This window comes from Capsella rubella, unplaced genomic scaffold (assembly GCF_000375325.1).
Source record: "Capsella rubella cultivar Monte Gargano unplaced genomic scaffold, Caprub1_0 scaffold_5, whole genome shotgun sequence".
Taxonomy (NCBI): domain Eukaryota; kingdom Viridiplantae; phylum Streptophyta; class Magnoliopsida; order Brassicales; family Brassicaceae; genus Capsella; species Capsella rubella.
Window position 1 is genome coordinate 836,824 of NW_006238919.1, and position 21,998 is coordinate 858,821.

Sequence of the window (21,998 nt, forward strand, 5' to 3'; positions counted from 1 at the left end):
CTAATTTGAGAAAATGTCAAAAGCACAAAATTTTGACTTTATAAAAGCTAATTTAAGAAACAGAGTTACATGATACATAATAATCAACACTGAGTAGGGAATAAACAAAATCATACTAGCTTAAGTCCCCAGCTCATATCCTCACAATGTCTCACATGTGGAACTAGTTTTCCCGTATCGATACCCGTTTTAGCTTTACAGTCATAGAAAGGAGGCGCATGGAAACAAGGCTCCATTGACATAGCCCGACCACACGCAGGATCAGGAGCTGTACGGTTCTCGGGTTTATACAGTATCCAAGGCTTTAAACCTCCAAGACCTTGAGCAACATATCCAAATGTAGACCAAGCACTTGTCACAAGATTATCTGTCAAACTCAAAAGGTACATTTCTGCAAGAGCTTTTCCATTATGCATCTTTTTCTCTGTCTGCTGATAACCTTCTTGGCTTGGCTGGTGAACACCGATGATTTCTCCAGTCGATGTTGGATATTCCCAATACATACTCTTTAGATTCTCTGAGTATCCTGAGCTCAAAGATGTGACAAGTACAGCTTTGTGTTTGGGGTTTCTAACTTGCCGAGATCTTTCTACTAGTTTATCTACTTCAGGTAGAAGTTTCTCTTTTTGAGTACAAGATGAAATCTGATCCATCACGTGCTGAAACGGACCCGCGCCTACATCGAAAACTCTTACTTGAATCCCAATCTTCTCATCCGCATGAGATAAGTAAGCTTCATAGTACCTAGTGACTAAGCCCCATACTTGGTTTGTTGGGTGAAAAAGATATCTACCTAAGTGATGAAAGACAGTCGCTTTCTGCGGGAAGAGCTTGTTCAGTTCATCATCGAAACCTGGTATTAGCCATAGAGATGGAACAAAGTAATTGTCTGTTTTGACAATCAACCAAGGGACTTTCCCCATTAATTTTTGGTCTCCTTCACAGAAGAACATCTTATCATAATCTCCATAATCATGGATAAGATGAAGATAAAGGTAAGACAAAGTTTTCTCGGTATCAAGCGCCTGATTCTTCACCATATCTCCATAACAACGTGAGGATTTCTGATTCAATCCATCAAACTGATCCGTCATAGGGAAATCTAAAGGCAATAACCACGACATACCGGGAAACGGCTCACAAAAGAGATCATCCATGTCTTTCCCTCGGTCAACAAGCAAGACTCTATCCGTCAAAAGCGCATAGAGAAAAACCGAGGCTAGAGAAAGTATCCTGTTCCCTAAGCCGCTAAAAGAAACCCACACAACATATTTACATTCACCATTGCCATCAATATGCTCTTGATCAAGTTTCTTAAGAGCTTCCTTGTAAGATTCTGTACCCGGACCACATTTCTTGTGAAGCGTTTCATAGTTTCTAAGCTTAGAGACGAGATATGGAGAAGGTTTGTACGGCGAAGGTTTACGGTAAAGTGCTGCTTGGTACCTACTGAGGCAAGAACCTTCATCAAAACCAGAAGCTAGTAGTCCTCCAAGAAGCTTATCAAAATCGTTTGAATCTACAAAACAAAACAGAGTCAAAGCAGAATCTAAATGGGGGAAAGAAGCAAACTAACATTCTAAGCTAAAGACCAAACAAAAGAGCACTTTTTCACCTCATACCCAAAAAAGCAGTCTTGGGACCGACAAAGACTCAATTTTTTATGGCAGTTTCCATGAAAACTCCAACTAGCTTAAGAATTTAGAACAGAGAAATCTCTATAAAACATATCCTAGTTTGTCACCATTCACTGCAGATTCTCTAAACTGTGAATCACATTAAGCTTTAAAACGCAAAACCAAACAAATCTTGTTCAAATCAATTTAAGAGAATCATCTAAAAATAGAAACGGGTCTAAATTGAAATCAACAAAGAGCTACAGACATATAAAGGCAAATGCTTGGTGTTAAAACGAGATCTAATCGAATAAAGCTCAAAACTTTGACTTGGAAGTTGGAAGAACACATACCGATTTTAGTAACATTGGAGAAAGCTCCGCCGTCGAGAACTCTTGCTTCAGCGAAACCCATTATCCGATTTGAATCAGATGGGTGGTGGTTGAAGATCACAGAGAATGCTACTAGTACAGAGAAGAGTATCAAGCAAGTAGTGAAGGTTCTCGTGAGCTTCATCGTACCGGAGCTGAGATACTTCATTGGAAGTAGTTCGGAGAAGTTGACGGACTTTGAACCGCTGGTGGTGGTTCTGATCGGAGACGATCTTCTCCTATACGGATTTTGATCCATTGATTGATCTTGAGGGAGACACAGACAGTCACCGACTTCATTACTTTAATTCAGAACATGTCTCCACGACATTGTTTATTAAACTTTATTTGGAAATATAACATATTTCAATTGAACATCTTTACTTCTACATTATTACATTTTACACAATAAACTTTCAAATGTTATATTTTCGACCCTGGTGTACTAATGTAACATGTTAATAATTCGGAAATTAGTAAACCGCGGCTGTCAATATTTTATATCACATTAATTCATAGTTGAAGCTAAAAAAATAACAAATGTCAAAATCAATTTTTATTAATAAGATAATTAAAGAGGAAAATCTTACCATAAAAGTATACTTGTTTACCAAGAAATAGCACCACTTGTTTTGGCAAACTATTTCCTAAAAGGCTTCTAGACAGGGGTTTAAAGCTTTTACTTGTGTTCTTGAATCTTGACTAGCAAACCTATCTTCATCTTTCAGAATCTTACAAACAATGTCTACAGAATCTTACAAACAATGTCTACTAAGAATCCAAAACTGTAAGTTCTGATGATAATAATTTGAATGAAACTAACAAGGAGAAAGAGGAAGACTGTGATGAGTGTTGGCTTCGTCGGTTTTTGAAAAAAGGTGGGTGCAAGGATGAATTCATAGAAGTTGATCATTGTGAGGACAGCAAGAAATGTCGTGATGCTAGATTGAAGCTGAATACATGCATGTATGCTAACGTCAATTACTATGGACAGTATCTGGCAATGCAGAAAGCTATGTTTACTCAGTCGTTAAAGGATTTGGAAAAAGGGGAAGAGGCAGCGGCTGCTGCTGCAGCGAAGAATGAAGAAGAAGAAGAGACTAAGGGAAAGTGAGAGATTAGATCAAAATGTTTTCGATCTTAACATGTCAATTTAGTTCATTGCTTTGTTTTATGCCCATGAATGTTTTCTATAAGTGAAACTAATTTTATTTCTTTTGTGTAATTTGGTTAAACGAAGTTATGTGTTTGCGTTTAATAAATTTCACCAAATACTTTCGCATAAATGGAGATTAATCACTTAGTTGTAGGTGTCTTTCCTCTACACATGAACAACTTTTTATATTTAGATAACCCAAAATGAGAAATACTCAGTACATTGCTTAATGGAGTCTACCTACTCTTCTTCCACTGACAATTTTTAACTATTACTTCCATTAACCTGCCTCCTGCAAATCAGTGATGAGTGACCCTAATTACTATGGTTAATCTAGTGAGTGTGACATCTCTGATATCAATGAACCAGCTTTAGTCTAATCCAGTCCTCCCCTCGATGTGGATGAATCCGTCTTCACATAATCAACGACTAGAAACCGAAAAAAATCTAGTTGTCTTTGTCGTCATCCTCATCGTAGTTAAACGGTAAGGGAACTGTCTTGAATGCTCGATACTTCCCAACATTGTTCAAATGCTCGTTCTCTAACCTGTTTTTTCATAAACAAACCCCCAAGAAAGTTATACTACATGTTGTGTTACGGTATATAGAGTGGAAACATGGTGAAGAAAAACTGCAGAAACGTGTTTTCTCACCTGAAGAAATTCCATATACCACGTCGGATAATCTCTAGACTGGCAACAACAGCAACCATCGTTTGTCTGTGCATGAAGGAGAAATTGAAATCCAGAACAGTCTGCAGCCACGCGAATCTAAGCAAGATGTTCAAGATCTGCAAATGTTTGTGAAGTGTTATATACAGATTTGTTCTAGGATTCAAAAGGATGAGATTTTCTGTAGTTTGTGCTCACCATTGCGATAAAGTATACTTTCTTCTGAGGGACAAGGAGTTTATCCCGGAGCCACCGGTTTTTGGATGTTCGATTCAGAAGACCCCAGTCATACACTAAGTCCCAGTAAGTACAGAAAATGGCAGCAATAGCTGAAAAGATCCCAGCTAATATTCTCCATATAAATTGATGATCTTCGTCGACTACACTGTAAGTAGTCCTCAAGCAGACAGCCACTATAGTCAAGAAGTACTTGAGACCATTGTATCCTTGTTCTGGGTTTTTCTCTTCAAACAGTCGCCTCAAGCACTGCAAATATATAGGGGTTTTTAGCAAATATTACATGAATGGAGTTTTGAACAGTTGTATTTCGAATGAACAAAATTTGTACCTGAAGGAGACGACAGCCATATGGGATTACAGCAACAATGAATAAGAAAGCATTGTAGGCATCTGAATCTGAGCAAGTGTTCAGTCTATGTTTGTAATCTCCCCAACCGTAGTGACATATGTAAAATTGGATGCTTCGAAGAGCTTGCACCTGACTTGTTAACTGATCTCCCACTATGAAATCAGGTAAGGTTACCTGCAATTGAAGTTGAAAATTCAGACTTTTGTTTTGTGTTAATACATTTATCAATATTTCTTTTTCATGATCAATGAAAAACTGAGTTTCTGTTCTACCTTGTAAAGAGGAGCTGCAAGGCAATGGAAGAGGCAGGTGAGGAAGAAGAAGCGACTCGAGCGGTAGAAGATATTGAATGGTAAGATCAGAACTAAAAACATAACCTAGATCACAAAATTATTCTGTTATTATCATAATATAGCTGAGTTTCGCATTTAAAATCTGGTTTGTATTTATAGACTTACAATGAGCAGGAAAAGAGGAAGAAGTTCGGTTAATGCTTGGTAATCTTTGGTTTCCGGGTCAACCTCCATGTCAAGGTTGGCAAGAATACAAAGAAGCGCAAGGACTCCAATGCTTAATCCCACAAATAGAACTTGTCTATAACCAAGTTCAGTTCCGTGCTTGAACCCAAATATGAAAGAGTAATTCACTCGATACCGCCTCCAATAGTATATATTACCAGCATACATAAGTATGTGTAGAACGATGAACCCGAACAAACTATAAGACCAACAAAGAAGAATAGAAACAATAAGTGCCACCTCAAATTTCCGATATATATATATTCATGAATCATGATAACAGAAGAAACATTAGAGTTTACCTGTAAAGAGGGAACATAGTGTTCATGTACTGTTTCTGGCCTTCCTCCTGCAAAATGTTTCGGGTTCGTATGATCGCAAATAGAGCCACTACTAAAGAAAACAAGCATCCACCCAAGAAGCCTGAAACCCAGATTCCGCATCAGTACTTGACAAGCAAAATCTCAAGTAGAAATAAAACCAGAGAAAATGTAAAATGATATCCACCTGTGGAGAATGTAATTCGATGTCTTTCTCTTTTAGCTTTCGGTCTCAAGATATTCATTCCTTTTCTCCTGTTAGCATTCACGAAATGCTTTATAAACGTAGCTTCAACACGCTCCACGAGTCTCGTTACCTGTGACAAAAGAGAAGATCAATTTGAGTAAGATACATAGATAGTATCAACCAACTGAATCTAAAAAAGAACTTATGAAAGTTATACCTCATCAGAGCTACCAAGGTAAGAGTTATCAATCATTTGCATGTAAGACTTTGAAGCATGCCTTGAAGTTATCTGTTTTAAGAGTAATTTCGTCGAACACCTTTCAGTCATACTTCAAAAATCCCCAAAAATCAAAACTTCAACAAAGTCTCAAACCAAACCATACCTTATCATACTTCTTCAATATCTTCGAAAACGCTAACTCATTCATGAAGCTGCATCGAATCTCAAATCCATCAATCATAATACTCTAAGAACTGATCATCCAATTCAACAACATATACGAGTAACGTACCTGTAGCTTTTGAGTAGCCTAAGCTTCTGATAGAACTCAACGAAGGCGCGTCTAAGCTTCGCTTCGACTTTCCTCAGATTATCTCTGCTAAATTTAAGCTCCGTCAAATTCGAGACCTGGAGAACACTTTTAATGGTGGAACGTGGCGTCTCTTTCGTATGATTCATCTTGACACGATCCAAAACCTCGATCGGAGGTGGCTCTATCGGAGGTGGCCTCGCCGCTTTCAGCTTACTGATGTCATCAGCTACTACGACGGAAACGCCGTTATCTTCTTCTTCTTCTTTCTCTACATCATCATCATTTTCATCATCTTCTTCGTCAGATGATTTACCAGCTTTGCTTGATCCTCCTTCCTGTATCGCCTCCATGTGAGCTTGATGAGCTCCAACCTTCACTGCAAACCAAACCAGAATTTGAAAACAAAAAATCAAATTCAATTTTTGCTACTCGGTACAATTACGGTTTAATCAAATTTCCGGTCATTCAGTACAATTAACACCGGAATTAATAATCAAACCGGAGCGAGTGTAAAGAAAATCACTGCAAGTTACAGTTTCGGTTGGACAAAACCGGAGAAAGAAGAAACAAATCAATTTCAATATGTCAATTACGGTTCGATAAAACCGGAGAAAGGAACAGAGTAATTTCAATTTATAGTCACCGGCGAGTCAAAGAGAGTTAGGTTTTGTTTGTTACTTACTGGATCTAGCACCGGCGGGAGTAGAAGCAGCGACGGCGGCAGCAGAAGAAGCAACATCAGAAGCTAAACGAGTCATCTCAACCGTACGTTCTTCCCAAGGCCAACCATCAGGATGCTCAACTTTAACCCTGAAAGCGATCAAAGCATCCATCTGCTTCTCAAGCATAACAGCTTCTTTCATCACTTCTTCAACCTTATCTTTATAAAACCTCTCGACTTTGTTGAACTCATCATCTAATCTCCGGAAAAACACAGTCTCGTACTCTCCTCCTTCCTCCGACGCCATCAGAAACGTCGTCTCGTAACCGTGACTCGCCGAGTGAACAAGAATCGGCGCCTTAACCGGTTTAATCCCTTCCTCGATATCGTCGTCGGAATCTGATAAATGCCCGATCTGACCAGCACCACCACCGCCGTGATGGTGGTGTTTCTTTTTCTTGGGGGATGTAGAGAGTAAACCGCTGAATGCTCGGTGAAGTCCGTGATGATGATGATGATGATGGTGGTGGTGGTGGTGATGATGACCGTGAGGATTGGTTTTGCGTTTGAATTTGATGATTTCTTTAAGCTGAGATTTGAGGAATTCGTAATCCATGTAAGCTTCGTGCCATTCAGGCACCATCTGAGAAGAGAACTCTTTCCCGAACTTCATTTTCTCGACAAAATCTTTGTCTGAAATCTAATCTTTTGATAAGTTATTGTTTCTTTGTTTTTTATGTGTTTGTGTCTGAAGAAGAAAGAAAGAAGAGTGAAGAAGAAGACAGAGGAAAACTTGGGGATGTGTAAGTAGAAAATAGTGACTGGTCAGTCACATATATATAATTTTTTTTTTAAGATCTATGTAGAAAAATAATTATGATATATTTTATTATGGGGTTGAAAAATAAAATGAAATATAAAAAAAATAGGGTAGTTTTCAATCTTGGTTGATGGTTGAAAGACAATAAAGCAAATGTGATCAGATTGGACAACCAAAGCGCGTGTGGACTGCCCCACTACGACGGACCTTAATAGATGGATGGGAACGAATCAAACACGTACAGCACAGGCTAATAATGTTATTTAAAATATTAATTCTAATTTTTCAAAATATATATATAGAGAAATTCGAGTGAGTAGCCTTTTTATTTTTTATTTTTATTTTAGATTTTTTCTCTATTTTTTTCCTATTTAAAATATATACTAATCAGCCAGAATGATAACGAGAGAGAAGAAGAGTTTGGGTGCACTTTGTTTCGGGATGAGTCAGATGATAAAGTGGATGTGGCAATGAGATGTGTGCATCGAATGCGATTTTGGTAATAGTGTATCAACTTGATACGCTATCAAGTCTACGAAATCTTTTAAAAATCAGTAATTATAGTTTAGGATTTTTATGGTTATGGTTTATGATTAGATTTTGTGATTTATATGTAGAAAGAAATCATAAGATTAGATATTTGATAATTGATTATGAAGGAGGTTTTTGAAGTTTTTTCATAATTTTGTAAAAAGTCGTAAGAAATTCTGTGGAAGTTTCTAAACAATTATCAAAATTTCAAAAGAATGTAAAAAGTTTCCAAAAATAGTTTGGTGTATACGCATTTTGTAGCTGGAAACATTTGTTATACAGCTGCATGCAATTATGCAAACAGTCCAAGTTATGCTTGGAAAAAATCTTGAAAACTTGTCAAAGTATCCAACAATTTTGCAACTACAACTACAACTTTATAAATAAAATAAAAAGTTTCAGAAAACATGAGAAAGACAAATTCTTTCATCTATACTATCGATTATATATATCCATGTTTTAAATAAAAAAAAACCATCTACCTATTATAGTTTATTTGCGAGTAACAAAAAAAATGGTGATAATCACATATTTTAATAACGATTTATGTCAAATAACAATTCACATTGTATTAGTGTGGGTAAAATATATTCCAACTCGTAAATAATCTGTCTAACTTGTTACACTTAGAAAAAAGAAAGATGTACGTTCATTAAGAAAATGATAGTTCAACAAACGAAAATATATATAATCATGTTATCTTGCAAATCATCCCTTCAAAATATTGACTAAATCGTCTGCATTTGGTCCGACTATTTTGATTAATTCCTAAACCAATTAATTAATTATATCGTAACTACTTATAATCTGTCTTACCAGTACCATCTAAATCTAAATCATTATTAGTAGTTGATGTATAAATAATAATAAACGTACAGTGCCCACTTGACTTTTTCTCAAATTAAGAAAACTACTCGTATATCTCCCTGATTAGTTTAGTTTAATGCTTGTATTAGTTGTATAATAATATACTTTTCCTTGGTCAAATATACTGTACGAACGAAATATTTTCTTGAAGACCTCAACTTCGATCTAAACGGAAAGTTATCTTAAATTTCTTTAAATAGTAAAATCACTCTGGTCTTTGATTTACATATATTCTTATTATTATGTGACATCGAAGTCGCAAACTTGAGTCTAACTATTTGGACTTACAAAGTCATCAGTCAATATAACAAATGTTTCTTTTTTCTCGTTTACCATTGGAAGAATAATATGATTTTTAAAGTATTCCACAAAGATTACAAACCACTTCCTCAATTCCAAAAGATCTTTACGTTCGTTTTCTTTTTTTTGCGAAAGGAATATAATGTAGGATAATCGTAGAAGGTACTTAGCCACTGCTCGAGGATATAATGTATGAGCCATAAGTATAAATTCCAAACAAGTATGTTTACTTTCAAATTAACTAGAATTATTGAAATAGAAACGATTAATAAAACTTGTAACATATATAGTTTATAACTTGCCATTTTGATAGTGTAAATGAATTAATATATCTCAAAGTTTCAATCTATTTGAGGGTCAGCCAGAGAGTCAGTCACTCCGCGTCTTCCTCTACCCAATTTTGTTGCTTTCCTACTATCTCTTTTTGCATGTGTACGTTGGACGTATTCATGCATTTTGAATTATTGATTGAATGGAGTTCTCTTTTAAGCTTTTTAGTCCTTTAATTTCTCTTTACGTTTTTGTATGCATTCTTTATCTCACCAGTCATCCCACCACTAGTAAGGCCTCTTTTGTTTATGTTTTGGTGGACGTTTCCATCGTTAGCTTGCTTTTCGTTGCATTCCCAAAAAACGTTTTTAGTGTTAGCTAGGCTTCAATGGTTATGTGAGATACTGATTTTGGCTGTTTCTTAGAAAAAATTATCGGGAAAAATGTCATAATAATCCCAAACTTTCAAATTTGGGACGTTTAAATCCTCAACTCTGCGAAAGCCATTATAATCCCCAACTTTGTTATTGACTTTGTGTAAAATACCGAACTTTTGTTGACTGAGCCGTTTTAAGCATAGCGTTAAATCTCTGTTAGAAACGCTTTGACGGGGTTAACAATCCGTCTCCTGCTTCCGTTTAACGTAAACGCAGTCGTTTAAACACTAATTAAACTTTAAAAATCCCCAAATCGATTTCAAATTAGACCCTAACCCTAGAAAAAAAATCCCCAATTCTCTCGACTTGATTCTCGCCATGGCCAGGACCCGTGGAGGAAAGAAGCAAGTTCCGACTCGGCGATCGGAGCGACTGAAGATGGTTACGGCAGACGAAGAAGTCGACACAATCATACCTGAAGCTGAAGCAGAGGCGACTGAAACAGTTGAGACAGAGGGAAATCAAATCCCTGCGGTTGAGACTACTGAGGCGACAGAGGCTGAGACTATTGAGGTGAATCAAATCCAAGCGGTTGAGACTACTGAGGCGACAGAGGCTGAGACTATTGAGGTGAATCAAATCCAAGCGGTTATTGAGTCTAGTGAGGAGACTCAGGCGAATCGACTACCTTCAGAACCAGAGAGTGAGACGGTAACAAGAATTTCAGAACCAGAGACTGAGACGACGGTTCATCAGACCAAACGTAAACGAAAAAGGAAGAAGACAGCTGACGATATCGAGGAGGATCGTGAGCCTGTTAGTGGGGACGACTGTGAGGTTGTTGGTGATGACGACTGTGAGGAGGTTAGGTATGCAGACGAGGGTAATGTTGAAGCAGTTCTTGAAGACCATCAATGGAACATTGTACCTGTTCCAGAACTAATTAGCGAGCCATGTGCGGTAGAAGATAATTGCGAAGGTACAGAGGAATGTAGAGAGGAAGGTAGAGAGGAAGGTAGAGAGGAAGGTAGAGAGGAAGGTAGAGATGAATGTAGAGAGGAAGGTAGAGAGGAAGACAAAGACGAAGGAGATATAGGTGTAGCAGATGTTAATTGTGAAGATTTTGAAGCTGAATTTGGACCAGATGCAAGGGATGACAATGGAGCTGAGAGTGGAGATGATATCTGGGATGAAGAGAGGATTCCAGATCCTCTTTCACACAGTGACGATGAAGAAGATTATGAAGATGCAAGAGCAGGTGCTCCTCATGAAGCTGAAGATCCTGAAGAGTTACTGAGGTTGGGAAAAACTTTCAATGGCCCAGAAGAGTTTAAGATAGCTATCCTAAGGTATTCTCTGAAGACTAGATACGATGTTAAGTTGTATAGGTCACAAAGTTTGAAGGTTGGTGCTAAGTGCTCTGCCACTGATGTTAAATGCCCATGGAGATTCTACTGTTCGTATGAAAAGAAGAAACATAAGATGCAAATAAAGATATACGATGAGGAGCATGCATGTGTCCGGTCTGGATTCTCAAAGATGTTGAAGCGAGGGACAATTGCGTGGTTGTATAGAGAAAGGTTGAGAAAGGATCCAAAAATTACTAAACAACAGATGGTTGCAGAGATCAAGAGAGAGTACAACTTTGAAGTCACTGAAGATCAATGTTCGAAGGCAAAGACAAAGGTTCTGCGGGAAAGGAAAGTTACTCATGAAGAACACTTTGCTAGGATATGGGATTATCAAGCTGAGATCTTCCGATCTAATCCAGATACAGCATTTGAAATTGAGACCACTCCTGGTGCAACCATTGGCAGCCTTCAAAGGTTTTATCGGCTTTTTATTTGCTTTAAGTCACAGAGAGATAGTTGGAAGAACACATGTAGGCCCATCATAGGTATAGATGGTGCCTTTCTGAAATGGGATATAAAGGGTCATCTGCTAGCTGCTGTAGGGAGAGATGGTGACAATAGGATTGTTCCTATTGCATGGGCTATAGTTGAAATTGAGAATGATGATAACTGGGATTGGTTTCTTATGATGCTCTCTACCAAGTTAGATCTTCAAGATGGGAAAAACATAGCAATCATATCAGACAAACAATCGGTTAGTGAAAGCTTCATTTCTTTACTATCAATCAATATTTCAGTGTTTGTCTAAGTCAATTTCTTTGAATCATTTACAGGGCTTAGTGAAAGCAATTTACACCGTTATTCCAGAAGCTGAGCATAGACAATGTGCTAGGCACATCATGGACAATTGGAAGAGAAGTAGCCATGACATGGAGTTACAAAGACTATTTTGGAAGATTGCTAGGAGTTACACAGAAGGAGAATTTGCTGGTCATATGCAAGAATTGAAGAGTTACAATCCAAGTGCTTTTGATTCTCTACTGAAGACTAATCCCAGGACCTGGTCTAGAGCTTTTTTCAGGATTGGAAGCTGTTGCAATGACAACTTAAACAACCTCAGTGAGTCTTTTAATAAAACCATCCGCCAAGCCCGAAGGAAGCCTTTGCTAGATTTGTTGGAAGACATAAGAAGACAGTGTATGGTGCGTAATGAGAAGAGGTATGTAATTGCAAGTAAGTTGAAGACTAGATTCACAAAGAGAGCCCATGTTGAGATAGAGAAGATGATTGCTGGGTCACAGGGATGTGAAAGATGGATGGCAAGGCACAATAAACATGAGATACGCATTGGTGATGTTATTGTCTCTGTTGATATGAACAACAAAACGTGTGGTTGCAGAAAATGGCAGATGACTGGTATACCGTGTATTCATGCAGCATCTGTCATCATAGGAAAGAAGGAAAAGGTGGAAGACCATGTTGTTGAGTGGTACACAGCTAGAAACTGGCAGTTAACCTACTATGAGGGTATTGGGCCTGTTCAAGGCAAGCTGTTCTGGCCAAGAGTGAACAGATTAGGAGTGTTGCCACCTCCATGGAGAAGAGGTAACCCTCGGAGGCCAAATAATCATGCAAGGAGGAAGTCCTTGTTTGAAACTGCATCTAGCTCTAATAACACCACATTATCACGCATGAATCGAGTCATGACATGTTCAAATTGCAAGCAAGAAGGACACAACAAACAAGGATGCACAAATCAAAGAGTTGCAACTCCACCCAAAAGAGGAAGAGGAAGACCAAGAAAAGGACAGGTCAGATTTGCTCATCCATTGATACTTTAACATCATTTGAATGCTTATTGATATTTTGATTGAAATCAGGAGCCAAGGGTTATATTGTTTGGACAAGGAACACCATTGGAAAGAGAACCTCAAGCGTCTCATGAAGCACCTCCAGCACCTCAGGGAGCACCTCAAGCGCCTCATGAAGCACCTCCAGCATCTCAGGAAGCACCTCCAGCATCTCAGGATGCTTCTTCTTCTCAAGCATCTCAAGAACCACCTTCTCAAGCATCTCAAGTTGGACCTCAAGCATCACAAAGAGGAAGATCTCATCTACCAGCCTCACAAAGAGGAAGGTCTCATCTACCAGCCTCACAAAGAGGAAGATCTCATCTACCAGCCTCACAAAGAGGAAGATCTCATTTACCAGCCTCACAAAGAGGCCGATCTCATCTACCAGGATCTCAGGGAGGAGGTGTACTAAGAGGAGGATGGGCACCATGGTTTGAATGTTCGCGCTAATCAATTTGTTTAAGTTTCTAGCTTGTTCACTTTGTTTCAGAACATGTTTTGGTTTGCTCGGATTAGTTTCAGAACATGTTTTGTGTTTGTAGCTTCTTCACTTTGCTTCAGAACAAGTTTCAGAACATGTTTTGGTTTACTCGGATTAGTTTGCTCGCATTTTGTTTCAGAACTTGTATTGTGTTTGTTTTGTTAAAGTTTGTATTAAGACATCAATCAGGTTTTATGAAGACATGTTCCAAACAAGTGATGTCCATTCATTATGAGTTCCAAAAGGTTTACATCACAAACATACAACTGATTTCCTTAATAACCTAACATAAGTTTTTTCTGATTTCCTTTCCTAAACAAAACATAACCCAGCACAATGGTGATAAGACTAAGCCACAGAAAACAGACTTTGAAGCACAATTTACACTTGTGGACTTCTTTTTTGTTGATCATTTCTTCTTCCTTCACTTCTTTCATCACAGCCTTTAACTCATTGACTTCTGCTTTTATTTTGCTAATCTCATTTGCAATGATGGCTACTCTTGGTAGAGCATCTTCTACTTCTTCAAACACAGCATCTTCCACCCACTTAAACAAATGATTCTAATGAACAAAAAAAATCAGAAATAATTAGCTAGCTTACACTGATTTTTCTACATAAACAACAAGTTTGCATATACTCACATCTCTTTTGCTTGTCCACGAATTCACATCCCGTTTGCTATCACAACGAAAGAAAGGTCGTCCTGGATTGTCTTGAGTTTTTGATGTAAAGATCGTGACACCTAAACCACAAACACACTTGCGAGGCACACCACGCTCACTAACGCCACTCGTTGTGACAGAGCTCGAACTTGAACTCATCGGAACAGAGAGATTGCAGAAGAATTTGCAGAAGAAATTTTAGGGAAGATTGTAACCTAGAAATCGATTTGGGGGTTTTTTAAGTTTCATTAGTGTTTAAACGACGTCGTTTTGTACAGTTTTAAACGACTGCGTTTACGTTAAACGGAAGCAGGAGACGGATTGTTAACCCCGTCAAAGCGTTTCTAACAGAGATTTAACGCTATGCTTAAAACGGCTCAGTCAACAAAAGTTCGGTATTTTACACAAAGTCAATAACAAAGTTGGGGATTATAATGGCTTTCGCAGAGTTGAGGATTTAAACGTCCCAAATTTGAAAGTTTGGGATTATTATGACATTTTTCCCAAAAATTATCGAGGCTAGATAGGAAGACTCTCGTGAGCCGTGTGGAGCCATGACGCAGGTCCGGTTTTTATGTGACCGACTATCATATTTTAGTATTGAATTTCCTGGCAAATCCCAAAAATCTTACCCAAAGCAAATTATTTTCTTAGTATATTTATAAATACGGGGAATTTCAAAAATACCCTTTTTCCAATACCACTTTTTAAAAATATCACTCTTTCTAATTTTATCAAAAAGTTACAACAAAATTTGAAATTTATCAAAAACATATGTATAAAATTTATATTTATAGACAAAAATTATCTTTACATGTGTGTAAATTTATATATATATTTCATAAGTACCGTATAAATACCTTTTAAAAATCATATAAAAAGCTTATAAAAACTGTGTAAACCTTTTAAAAACCTTATAAAAACCATATAAATGCCGTTTAGAACCTTTTAAAACCTTATAAATATTTGGATTTAGTCTCCTAGTAGTAATGATGATCTTGATGTACCTTATCAACCATATAAAATTTTATAATTTTTCATATTTGAAAAAGGGTATTTTTGAAAATAAATAGAAAAGAGAAGTATTTTTAAAAATGATTACACCAAAATGGGTATTTCTCAAAAATTCTCTTATAAATATCAGTACAAAATTGTATATTTTAGGGTAACTTTCTTAAATAGGTAAAAAACAATAAGAAAATTATCAAAATAAGCCAAATCTTATTAAATCAAATAACTAGTTTTTTTTATGAATGTAGTGTCGATTTATAAGTGTCGTTGACGATGACACGACTACTAATAAAAGTGAAAGTTTTCGGATCATATTGGTTGCATCACAATTAAATGCTAAAATAAAGATCACATTAATGATTTACTCTTATAACGATTCTCGATTTCTCATCGGTCACTTGTTGACAAGTCTAGTTCTCAAGCTTCTTCTTTTAAGATTCAAAGCCAATACATGGCCATCAACTTTGATTTGGAACGAGTCATGACATGAAACCTTATATTTATTTTATTCGATAATAAGAAAGTCCCGGACCTTGACTCTTTCAGAATCGGAACTATTAATGGTTACGTTTAGCATGTAACCATTAAAAAAATATATACCAAGTTTGAAAGGAATTTATATCGAATATGTTTATTCATAAATTTATACATATGTCAGCCTTCACTGTATAAAAAGGATCTAACGATAACTATTTAAAATCTATAACATGTCGTTCGTGTCCCATATAGTTTATTGATTACCACATTCTATGTCCAATACTATAATTTAACAACCCGTTTTGACGCAAGGACTAAAAAGGTGGAATCTCTCTATAACTTTTTACCATGTTAAAGATATTTTTCGTACCCTTTGCTACTTGTTAGGTAGCTTGAGCGTAGTGAATCTCAAGTCCACACGTCTCCTTTTTTCATCTTTCCAAGTGATAATACATTATAAAGAAGAAAAAAAGCTTTTCAGGAAAGAAAAAGTTTTTAGTGTATGGTGTTGGTGTACATTGTCCAAAAGAAGAAGGAAAAAGATATTAAAAACTATTAACACGAGTACGTACAAATTGTTATAACAATGGTCGCATTTTGTTGACTAGTTTGTGAGACTTGTCAGTAGTATTGTAGATTTGATCGTAAATTGACTAATGTCCTTTTCGTCTAGATACACATATGAATGGGTAGTAATATCATTATCAGCTACTGCAGCAAATTAGATCACCACCTAATGGCAAGCAAGGATGGCTACGAACATTTACTGGTCCACTTCGTAGTTGAATGGTAATGAAACTGTCTTGAAAGCTCTATACTTACCGACATTGTTTAAATGTTCGTTCTCTAACCTGTTTTTACGAACATGAACCAAACCAAGTTTCGTTTTATTAAAACGCGACTGAAAAGTCTTTGAAATATATATAATAAAATTAAGTAAAAAGAGTACTAACCTGAAGAAGTTCCATATTCCACGACGAATGATCTCCAGACTTGCCACGACACCGACCACAGTTTGTGTGTGCATGGACTCGAATTTGAAATCTAACACCGTTTGCATCCACGCAAATCTCAGCACCACGTTTAAGATCTGCATTTGGTTTAAAAATCAGTTGCATGTTTCTCTTGAAACATTATAAGAACTCTCTAGCTCATGATATAATGATCAAAACAAATGTCATGTAGTCTGGGTTTTTTTTTTTTTTTTTTCTTTTGAAACAATTTAGTCTGAAACAAATGTCATGTAGTCTGGTTACGTTGTCTAAATTTGATATGTTTCCATTCCCATTGGATATTTTATTTTTTACCAATACATATGCATGCGGATTATGTCATTCGAGTTATATACTTATTTCGAAATGGATAGCCATTAAAAAGTAAGAACTCACTCTAGGGAATTTGTGGGCTACTGTATATGCTAAGGGTGCAATTTTCCTATGTATTTATTAGGTTAGCCGCAGTTAATTTAGGCTTAAATCTAAATGTCAAAGTCATTGTCATCATATCAGATTAAGGAATGGGCTCAATACCAACAGTACCAAGCCGGGTACTCCATCACACAATCTTAATAATAATGTTCTAAGACTCACCATTGCGATAAAGTACACCTCCTTGTGTGGGATGAGAAGATTATCGCGTAGCCATGGATTCTTGGATGTTCGATTAAGAAGTCCCCAATCGTAAACCAAGTCCCAGTATGTACAGAAAACCACAGCCATAGCTGAGGTGATACCACCTAACAATCTCCAAATAATTTGACGGTCTTTTTCACCATCCACTTCATAAGCCATACCTAAGCAAACAGCTACTACTATCAAAATGTACTTGAAACCATTATATCCTTGTTCTATGCTTTTCTCTTCAAACATCCGCCTCATACACTACACAACTATAAAAATGTCAAAAAATGTTTTATTGAACAAGAACATTGAATTAGTAGAGAACAATTTTGTGTACCTGAAGGAAGCGAGAAAAAAATGGGAAAGCCACAACAATGAATAGGAAAGTGTTGAAGACTTGAGAGTCTCCACATGTGTTTTTTCTTTGTTTGAAATCTCCCCAACCATAGTAACATATGTAGAACTCTATGCTTCGAAGAGTTTGCGCTTGGCTGCATAGTTGATCTGCCAAGAAGAAATCGGGTAATGTCACCTGCATGAAGACACAAATAGTAATATATTTGTTAAGAGATTTAATTTGTATTGATGATTATGTTAAGTTTTAATGTTTTACCTTGTAAAGAGGGGCAACAAGGATGTGAAAGAAGCTTTTGAGGAGGAAGAAGCGACTCGATCGGTAGAAGATGTTGAATGGTAAGACTAGAACTACGAACATAGCCTAATTTACATCACACAGTTATGTTCCCATGGGTTATTGCTATATAAGTAGTTTGAATTCAAAAGCAGATTTTGTAATTTTGACTTACAATGAGGAGGAAAAGAGGAAGAAGTTCGGTTAATGCTTGGTAATCTTTGGTTTTGGGGTCTGTTTCCATATCAAGATTGGCAAGAACACAAAGAAGAGCAAGCGCACCAATGCTGAATCCCACAAAGAGAACTTGCTTGTAGCCAAGTTCAGTTTCTTGTTTGAAACCAAGTATGAAGGAATAATTTACTCGATAACGCCTCCAAAAATAAATATCAGTAGCATACATAGTCATGTGTAACACAATGATTCCGAACAAGCTGCAATAACAAGTTTAAAAGAAAACTTATTAAGAACAGAAGCCAAGTAAAGTGTCAATACGTGATAAAAACGGAAAAAGAGAACTTTTCAATGGTGTTTAGATTTTATTTTACTGTTAATAAATATGTTTTGCTTAACATATTTGAAGCGCTTCATTAAGGAAGAACATGTACGAAGTGTAAACGCAAGCAAATGATTGATGCATAAGAGTTACCTATAAAGAGGGAACATTGTATTCATGTATTGTTTTTGGCCATCATTTAGTAAAATGTTTCGGGTGCGTATGATAGCAACAAGAGCCACTATGAGAGAAAACATGCATCCACCCACGAAACATGAAACATTCATTTCTCATAAGAACATGTATGAAATTGAGAAGCAAGCGACATGAAAGAGAGAAAAGTACCTAAGAGAGTAAGAAGTATTATACCTGTGGAAAATGTAAGTCGATGTCTCTCTCTTTTAGGTTTTGGTCGCAAGATGTTCATTCCTTTTGTTCTGTTACCATTCGTGAAATGCTTTATGAACGTAGCTTCAACATTCTCCATTAGTCTCATAACCTATGACAAAGGAGGAGCAATAGAAGATCAATACTAGGATAAACAGAGAAGCTAGAATTAAACAACTAGTAATAATTTGGAGTTGACTCAACAACTATCACGTTCAATGGATCTTTCTACTGAATTTGAGAAGATAAAATGTTTTCATCAAGTGTTCTTTTATATTTATTTTATAAACTTACTTAATTAACTACAAATTTAAAACTAAGCTTACCTCATCAGAGCTTCCAAGGAAAGATTTATCAACCATTTTCATGTAAGATTTAGCCGCATCCCTTAAAGTTATCTGTATAGAACACATTTTCTCTTAATTATGAAAACAGACCCCATACAAAAAAACATTAAATCAAAATAAGGACTTCTCTAACCTTATCATACTTCGTCAATACCTTCGAAAGCGCCAACACATTCAAGAAGCTGAGTATATTTTTTTGATAACTCAAATCTCAAATCCAAAATAAATACCTATATAATCTCAAATCAAAAATAAAAAAGATAGGCACCTATAGCTCTTGAGATACCAAAGCTTCCGATGGAACTCGATAAAGGCGCATATGAGTTTCTCCTCAATTTTCCTTAGATTATCTCTGTTAAATTTGAGCTCCGTTTGGTTTAAGACCTTGAGAACGCCTTTAGTAGTGGACCGAGGCGTTTCTTTGGTGTTGTTGATCTTAATGTTATTTAAAACCTCGATGGAAGCCGGCCTTGAAGCTTTCATCTTGTTAAAGTTGTGGACCGGTGTGAGGAATATATTGTTATCTTCTTTTTCGTCAGTATTATTATTGTCATCATCATCAGATCGACCAGCTCTACTGGAACCTCCTTCCTCTATGGCCTCCATGTGAATTTTCACTAAAGGTCAAATTTCAAATTTGGTTAGTTTGGTATTATTACTGTTCATTTGAATATAACTCTAATTAAACTAGAAAGTGAAGTGTTTCCTTTTTTTGCCATGGAACCAATCTATAGGTTTTACTTCATTGTAATTCCTAACTATTTTCATTATTAATGAAATATTTACATTCTTAGCAACAAAAAAAAATAAAAAAACTAAGTAAAGTGATCACTATACTTTGAAAGTTTGATCAGTTTTTGGTAGAGGTAGATAAACTTGAACTTGTAAAAAATGAAATTATAGTAACAGATTCATTTTCATTGATATTAGATGGGAATAAGAATTTGAGTGTCAAATAATTAAATGTCTCAAAAAATTGAATATATGAAATATATATAAGGACCTGCATGTTTTAGATTAACATTAATATTTGATATTTGGCTTACTAGATGTGTTTTTGGCAAGCTCCGCCGGAGAAACCGCGACATACGAGGCCAAGCGAGCCATCTCCACCGTACGCTCCTCTTCCATCTTACACCGAAACGCAACTAAAGTATCCATCTGTTTGTTAAGCGCCGCCGCTTCTTCCACCACCTCCTCCACTCTCTCTCTATAGAATTTCTCAACTTTGTTGAATTCGTCGTCTAGCCGCCGGAAAAACACCAACTCATACTCTCCTCCTTTCTCCGCCGTCATCAAAAACGTTGTCTCATACCGTTGACTCGCCGTAGAACTCACCTGAATAGGCGCCGTCGTTATTCCATCGCCAATCTCGACCACTGTTGAAGAAGGGCTCATCTGACGGTGAGGATTGGTTTTGCGTTTGAAACGGTTGATGTCTTTGACAAGGGTTTTGAGATACTTGTAGTCTACGTAAGCTTGTTGCCACTCTGATAGCATCTGTGATGAAAATTCTTTTTCGAATTTCATTTTTGTTCCTCTGTTTTTTTCGAAAACTAAAGAGTTTTTTGTGAACATTGATCATCATTCATCAGTGAGAATGTGATGTATATTTATAGAATGAATGTGATGTATATTTTTACGTACATCTATACTATTAAAGCTGAAGTACACAATGAATTTACACTATAGTTTCAAAATGAAATAATTATCATTTCTAACTGGGTTAACACGCGGATCTAACTAACTAAACAGATATGTTAATCGGGTTTAAATATTTAATCTCCATCGTTCATTTTTCAGTTGATAAAAAAAAAATTGGTTTTCAATATTAAAGGAAAGATAATTATTACGTTTGATATTTAACTTTTTTTGTAAGATACAATGCCTAAAATTTAGCTTAATTGGCAAGATTTTCTTAATTTCAAATATTTTATAAAGATCTTGATCGAAATTTTAAACATTGAGTATTTTAATATTTGTTTTAATAGAAACCATTCCATGTTTTCTTAGTATGGAATATTCAATATAGTTGACTTTTTAAACTATTTTAATTTTTAACTTGACCAACTAAATCAATCTATATTAACATTTTTTAAATACATTTGATAATATAACTTTTTATTTGTAAGATTTTTATAAATAAACTTTTGTCATTTCATTATATATTAAAAATTGAAGAATTATTTATTAAGTAATCATTATCATATTCGATTTTCTTTGAATATATATTTCCTTAATCATTTAAAATCCATAATATGTATATATTTCCTTAATCATTTAAATCTAAATCGTTTATATCAAAATCATTAATTTATGGTAGGCAAAATCAACGGATTATATCTTAATTTATAACAATTTACTAATTTATGGTAATTAAATTCGCCTATTAAATATAAACATGATTTGTTATTCTAAGTCTTCTAAAAATGGAATATTCGGATATAATATTTAATATTTAACAATAAAATCACGATAATTTAGTGATTGAGATTGAATAAAGTTATTTCTTTTCAAAACTAAATCTCAAACCAAATATTCTAAAATATTAACTACCCCATTTTTACAGCCTATATAAACCATTACATGTTTTCTTATTTTACATTCATTTCAAAAGCGAGACAAAATATATATATCTCACAAAACAAAGCATGAACTAATACAAATTTTCTCACCACATGCTTTCATATCGTTTTTAATCAATGTTTACACATAATATTTTACTTTTTGTGTTTAATTTTTTTAAAACAACTAATTGTAATCTACTTTTTTGATGTAGTAGCTTGAGATTTTGAGGTCTTTGGGAAAACTACGAAGATCAACAACATCCTCCCCAATAAACCCAAAAAACGTGCTATGCATTCGAAGGTTATTTAGTCCTACTTCTTATCA

The 21,998-nt window shown here is 35.8% G+C and overlaps 5 protein-coding genes across 5 annotated transcripts; 1 reads left to right on the top strand and 4 right to left on the bottom strand.

Annotated features, from left to right (window-relative positions):
- Window positions 1-21: 21 nt before the first annotated feature.
- LOC17886294 (galactoside 2-alpha-L-fucosyltransferase) lies at window positions 22-2,291 on the bottom strand. The gene is made up of 2 exons (XM_006290773.2): window positions 1,970-2,291; window positions 22-1,519 (listed from the first exon to the last, which is right to left on the bottom strand). The coding sequence occupies exons 1-2, from the start codon at window positions 2,244-2,246 to the stop codon at window positions 111-113; spliced, it is 1,686 nt and encodes a 561-aa protein (XP_006290835.1). The 5' UTR covers window positions 2,247-2,291; the 3' UTR covers window positions 22-110.
- Window positions 2,292-2,442: 151 nt separating this feature from the next.
- On the top strand, window positions 2,443-3,101 carry LOC17886422. Its single transcript, XM_006293215.2, has 2 exons — window positions 2,443-2,473; window positions 2,764-3,101. Exons 1-2 carry the CDS (start codon window positions 2,443-2,445, stop codon window positions 3,099-3,101), a joined length of 369 nt encoding a protein of 122 aa, XP_006293277.2.
- Window positions 3,102-3,262: 161 nt separating this feature from the next.
- On the bottom strand, window positions 3,263-7,394 carry LOC17885806 (phosphate transporter PHO1 homolog 5). The gene is made up of 12 exons (XM_006290535.2): window positions 6,644-7,394; window positions 5,941-6,337; window positions 5,812-5,860; window positions 5,646-5,717; window positions 5,429-5,558; window positions 5,224-5,344; window positions 4,862-5,120; window positions 4,676-4,780; window positions 4,383-4,577; window positions 4,013-4,300; window positions 3,797-3,933; window positions 3,263-3,690 (listed from the first exon to the last, which is right to left on the bottom strand). The coding sequence occupies exons 1-12, from the start codon at window positions 7,293-7,295 to the stop codon at window positions 3,591-3,593; spliced, it is 2,505 nt and encodes an 834-aa protein (XP_006290597.1). The 5' UTR covers window positions 7,296-7,394; the 3' UTR covers window positions 3,263-3,590.
- Window positions 7,395-13,748: 6,354 nt separating this feature from the next.
- Window positions 13,749-14,297, bottom strand: LOC111830430 (uncharacterized protein At1g43920, Chloroplastic-like). Its single transcript, XM_023782258.1, has 2 exons — window positions 14,118-14,297; window positions 13,749-14,036 (listed from the first exon to the last, which is right to left on the bottom strand). Exons 1-2 carry the CDS (start codon window positions 14,295-14,297, stop codon window positions 13,749-13,751), a joined length of 468 nt encoding a protein of 155 aa, XP_023638026.1.
- Window positions 14,298-16,342: 2,045 nt separating this feature from the next.
- LOC17886353 (phosphate transporter PHO1 homolog 6) lies at window positions 16,343-20,636 on the bottom strand. The gene is made up of 12 exons (XM_023783029.1): window positions 20,153-20,636; window positions 19,375-19,723; window positions 19,240-19,288; window positions 19,086-19,157; window positions 18,742-18,871; window positions 18,526-18,646; window positions 18,052-18,310; window positions 17,859-17,963; window positions 17,583-17,777; window positions 17,216-17,506; window positions 16,580-16,716; window positions 16,343-16,477 (listed from the first exon to the last, which is right to left on the bottom strand). Exons 1-12 carry the CDS (start codon window positions 20,634-20,636, stop codon window positions 16,390-16,392), a joined length of 2,280 nt encoding a protein of 759 aa, XP_023638797.1. The 3' UTR covers window positions 16,343-16,389.
- Window positions 20,637-21,998: the final 1,362 nt, after the last annotated feature.

What these genes read in the sequence shown, in the direction of transcription:
- LOC17886353 (XM_023783029.1), bottom strand. Translation starts at nt 20,636, where the DNA reads ATGAAATTCGAAAAAGAATTTTCATCACAGATGCTATCAGAGTGGCAA. An exon ending in TTCCTCTTTTCCTCCTCATT is followed by an intron (nt 17,964 to 18,051) that starts GTAAGTCAAAAT and finishes GATGTAAATTAG; the next exon opens with GCTATGTTCGTAGTTCTAGT. An exon ending in GGAATATGGAACTTCTTCAG is followed by an intron (nt 16,478 to 16,579) that starts GTTAGTACTCTT and finishes TCGTAAAAACAG; the next exon opens with GTTAGAGAACGAACATTTAA.
- LOC17885806 (XM_006290535.2), bottom strand. Translation starts at nt 7,295, where the DNA reads ATGAAGTTCGGGAAAGAGTTCTCTTCTCAGATGGTGCCTGAATGGCAC. An exon ending in AGGCTACTCAAAAGCTACAG is followed by an intron (nt 5,861 to 5,940) that starts GTACGTTACTCG and finishes GATTCGATGCAG; the next exon opens with CTTCATGAATGAGTTAGCGT. An exon ending in TTCCTCTTTTCCTGCTCATT is followed by an intron (nt 4,781 to 4,861) that starts GTAAGTCTATAA and finishes TTTGTGATCTAG; the next exon opens with GTTATGTTTTTAGTTCTGAT.
- LOC111830430 (XM_023782258.1), bottom strand. Translation starts at nt 14,297, where the DNA reads ATGAGTTCAAGTTCGAGCTCTGTCACAACGAGTGGCGTTAGTGAGCGT. An exon ending in CGTGGACAAGCAAAAGAGAT is followed by an intron (nt 14,037 to 14,117) that starts GTGAGTATATGC and finishes TTTGTTCATTAG; the next exon opens with AATCATTTGTTTAAGTGGGT.
- LOC17886294 (XM_006290773.2), bottom strand. Translation starts at nt 2,246, where the DNA reads ATGGATCAAAATCCGTATAGGAGAAGATCGTCTCCGATCAGAACCACC. An exon ending in CTCCAATGTTACTAAAATCG is followed by an intron (nt 1,520 to 1,969) that starts GTATGTGTTCTT and finishes TTTGTTTTGTAG; the next exon opens with ATTCAAACGATTTTGATAAG.
- LOC17886422 (XM_006293215.2), top strand. Translation starts at nt 2,443, where the DNA reads ATGTTAATAATTCGGAAATTAGTAAACCGCG. An exon ending in TCGGAAATTAGTAAACCGCG is followed by an intron (nt 2,474 to 2,763) that starts GCTGTCAATATT and finishes ATGTCTACTAAG; the next exon opens with AATCCAAAACTGTAAGTTCT.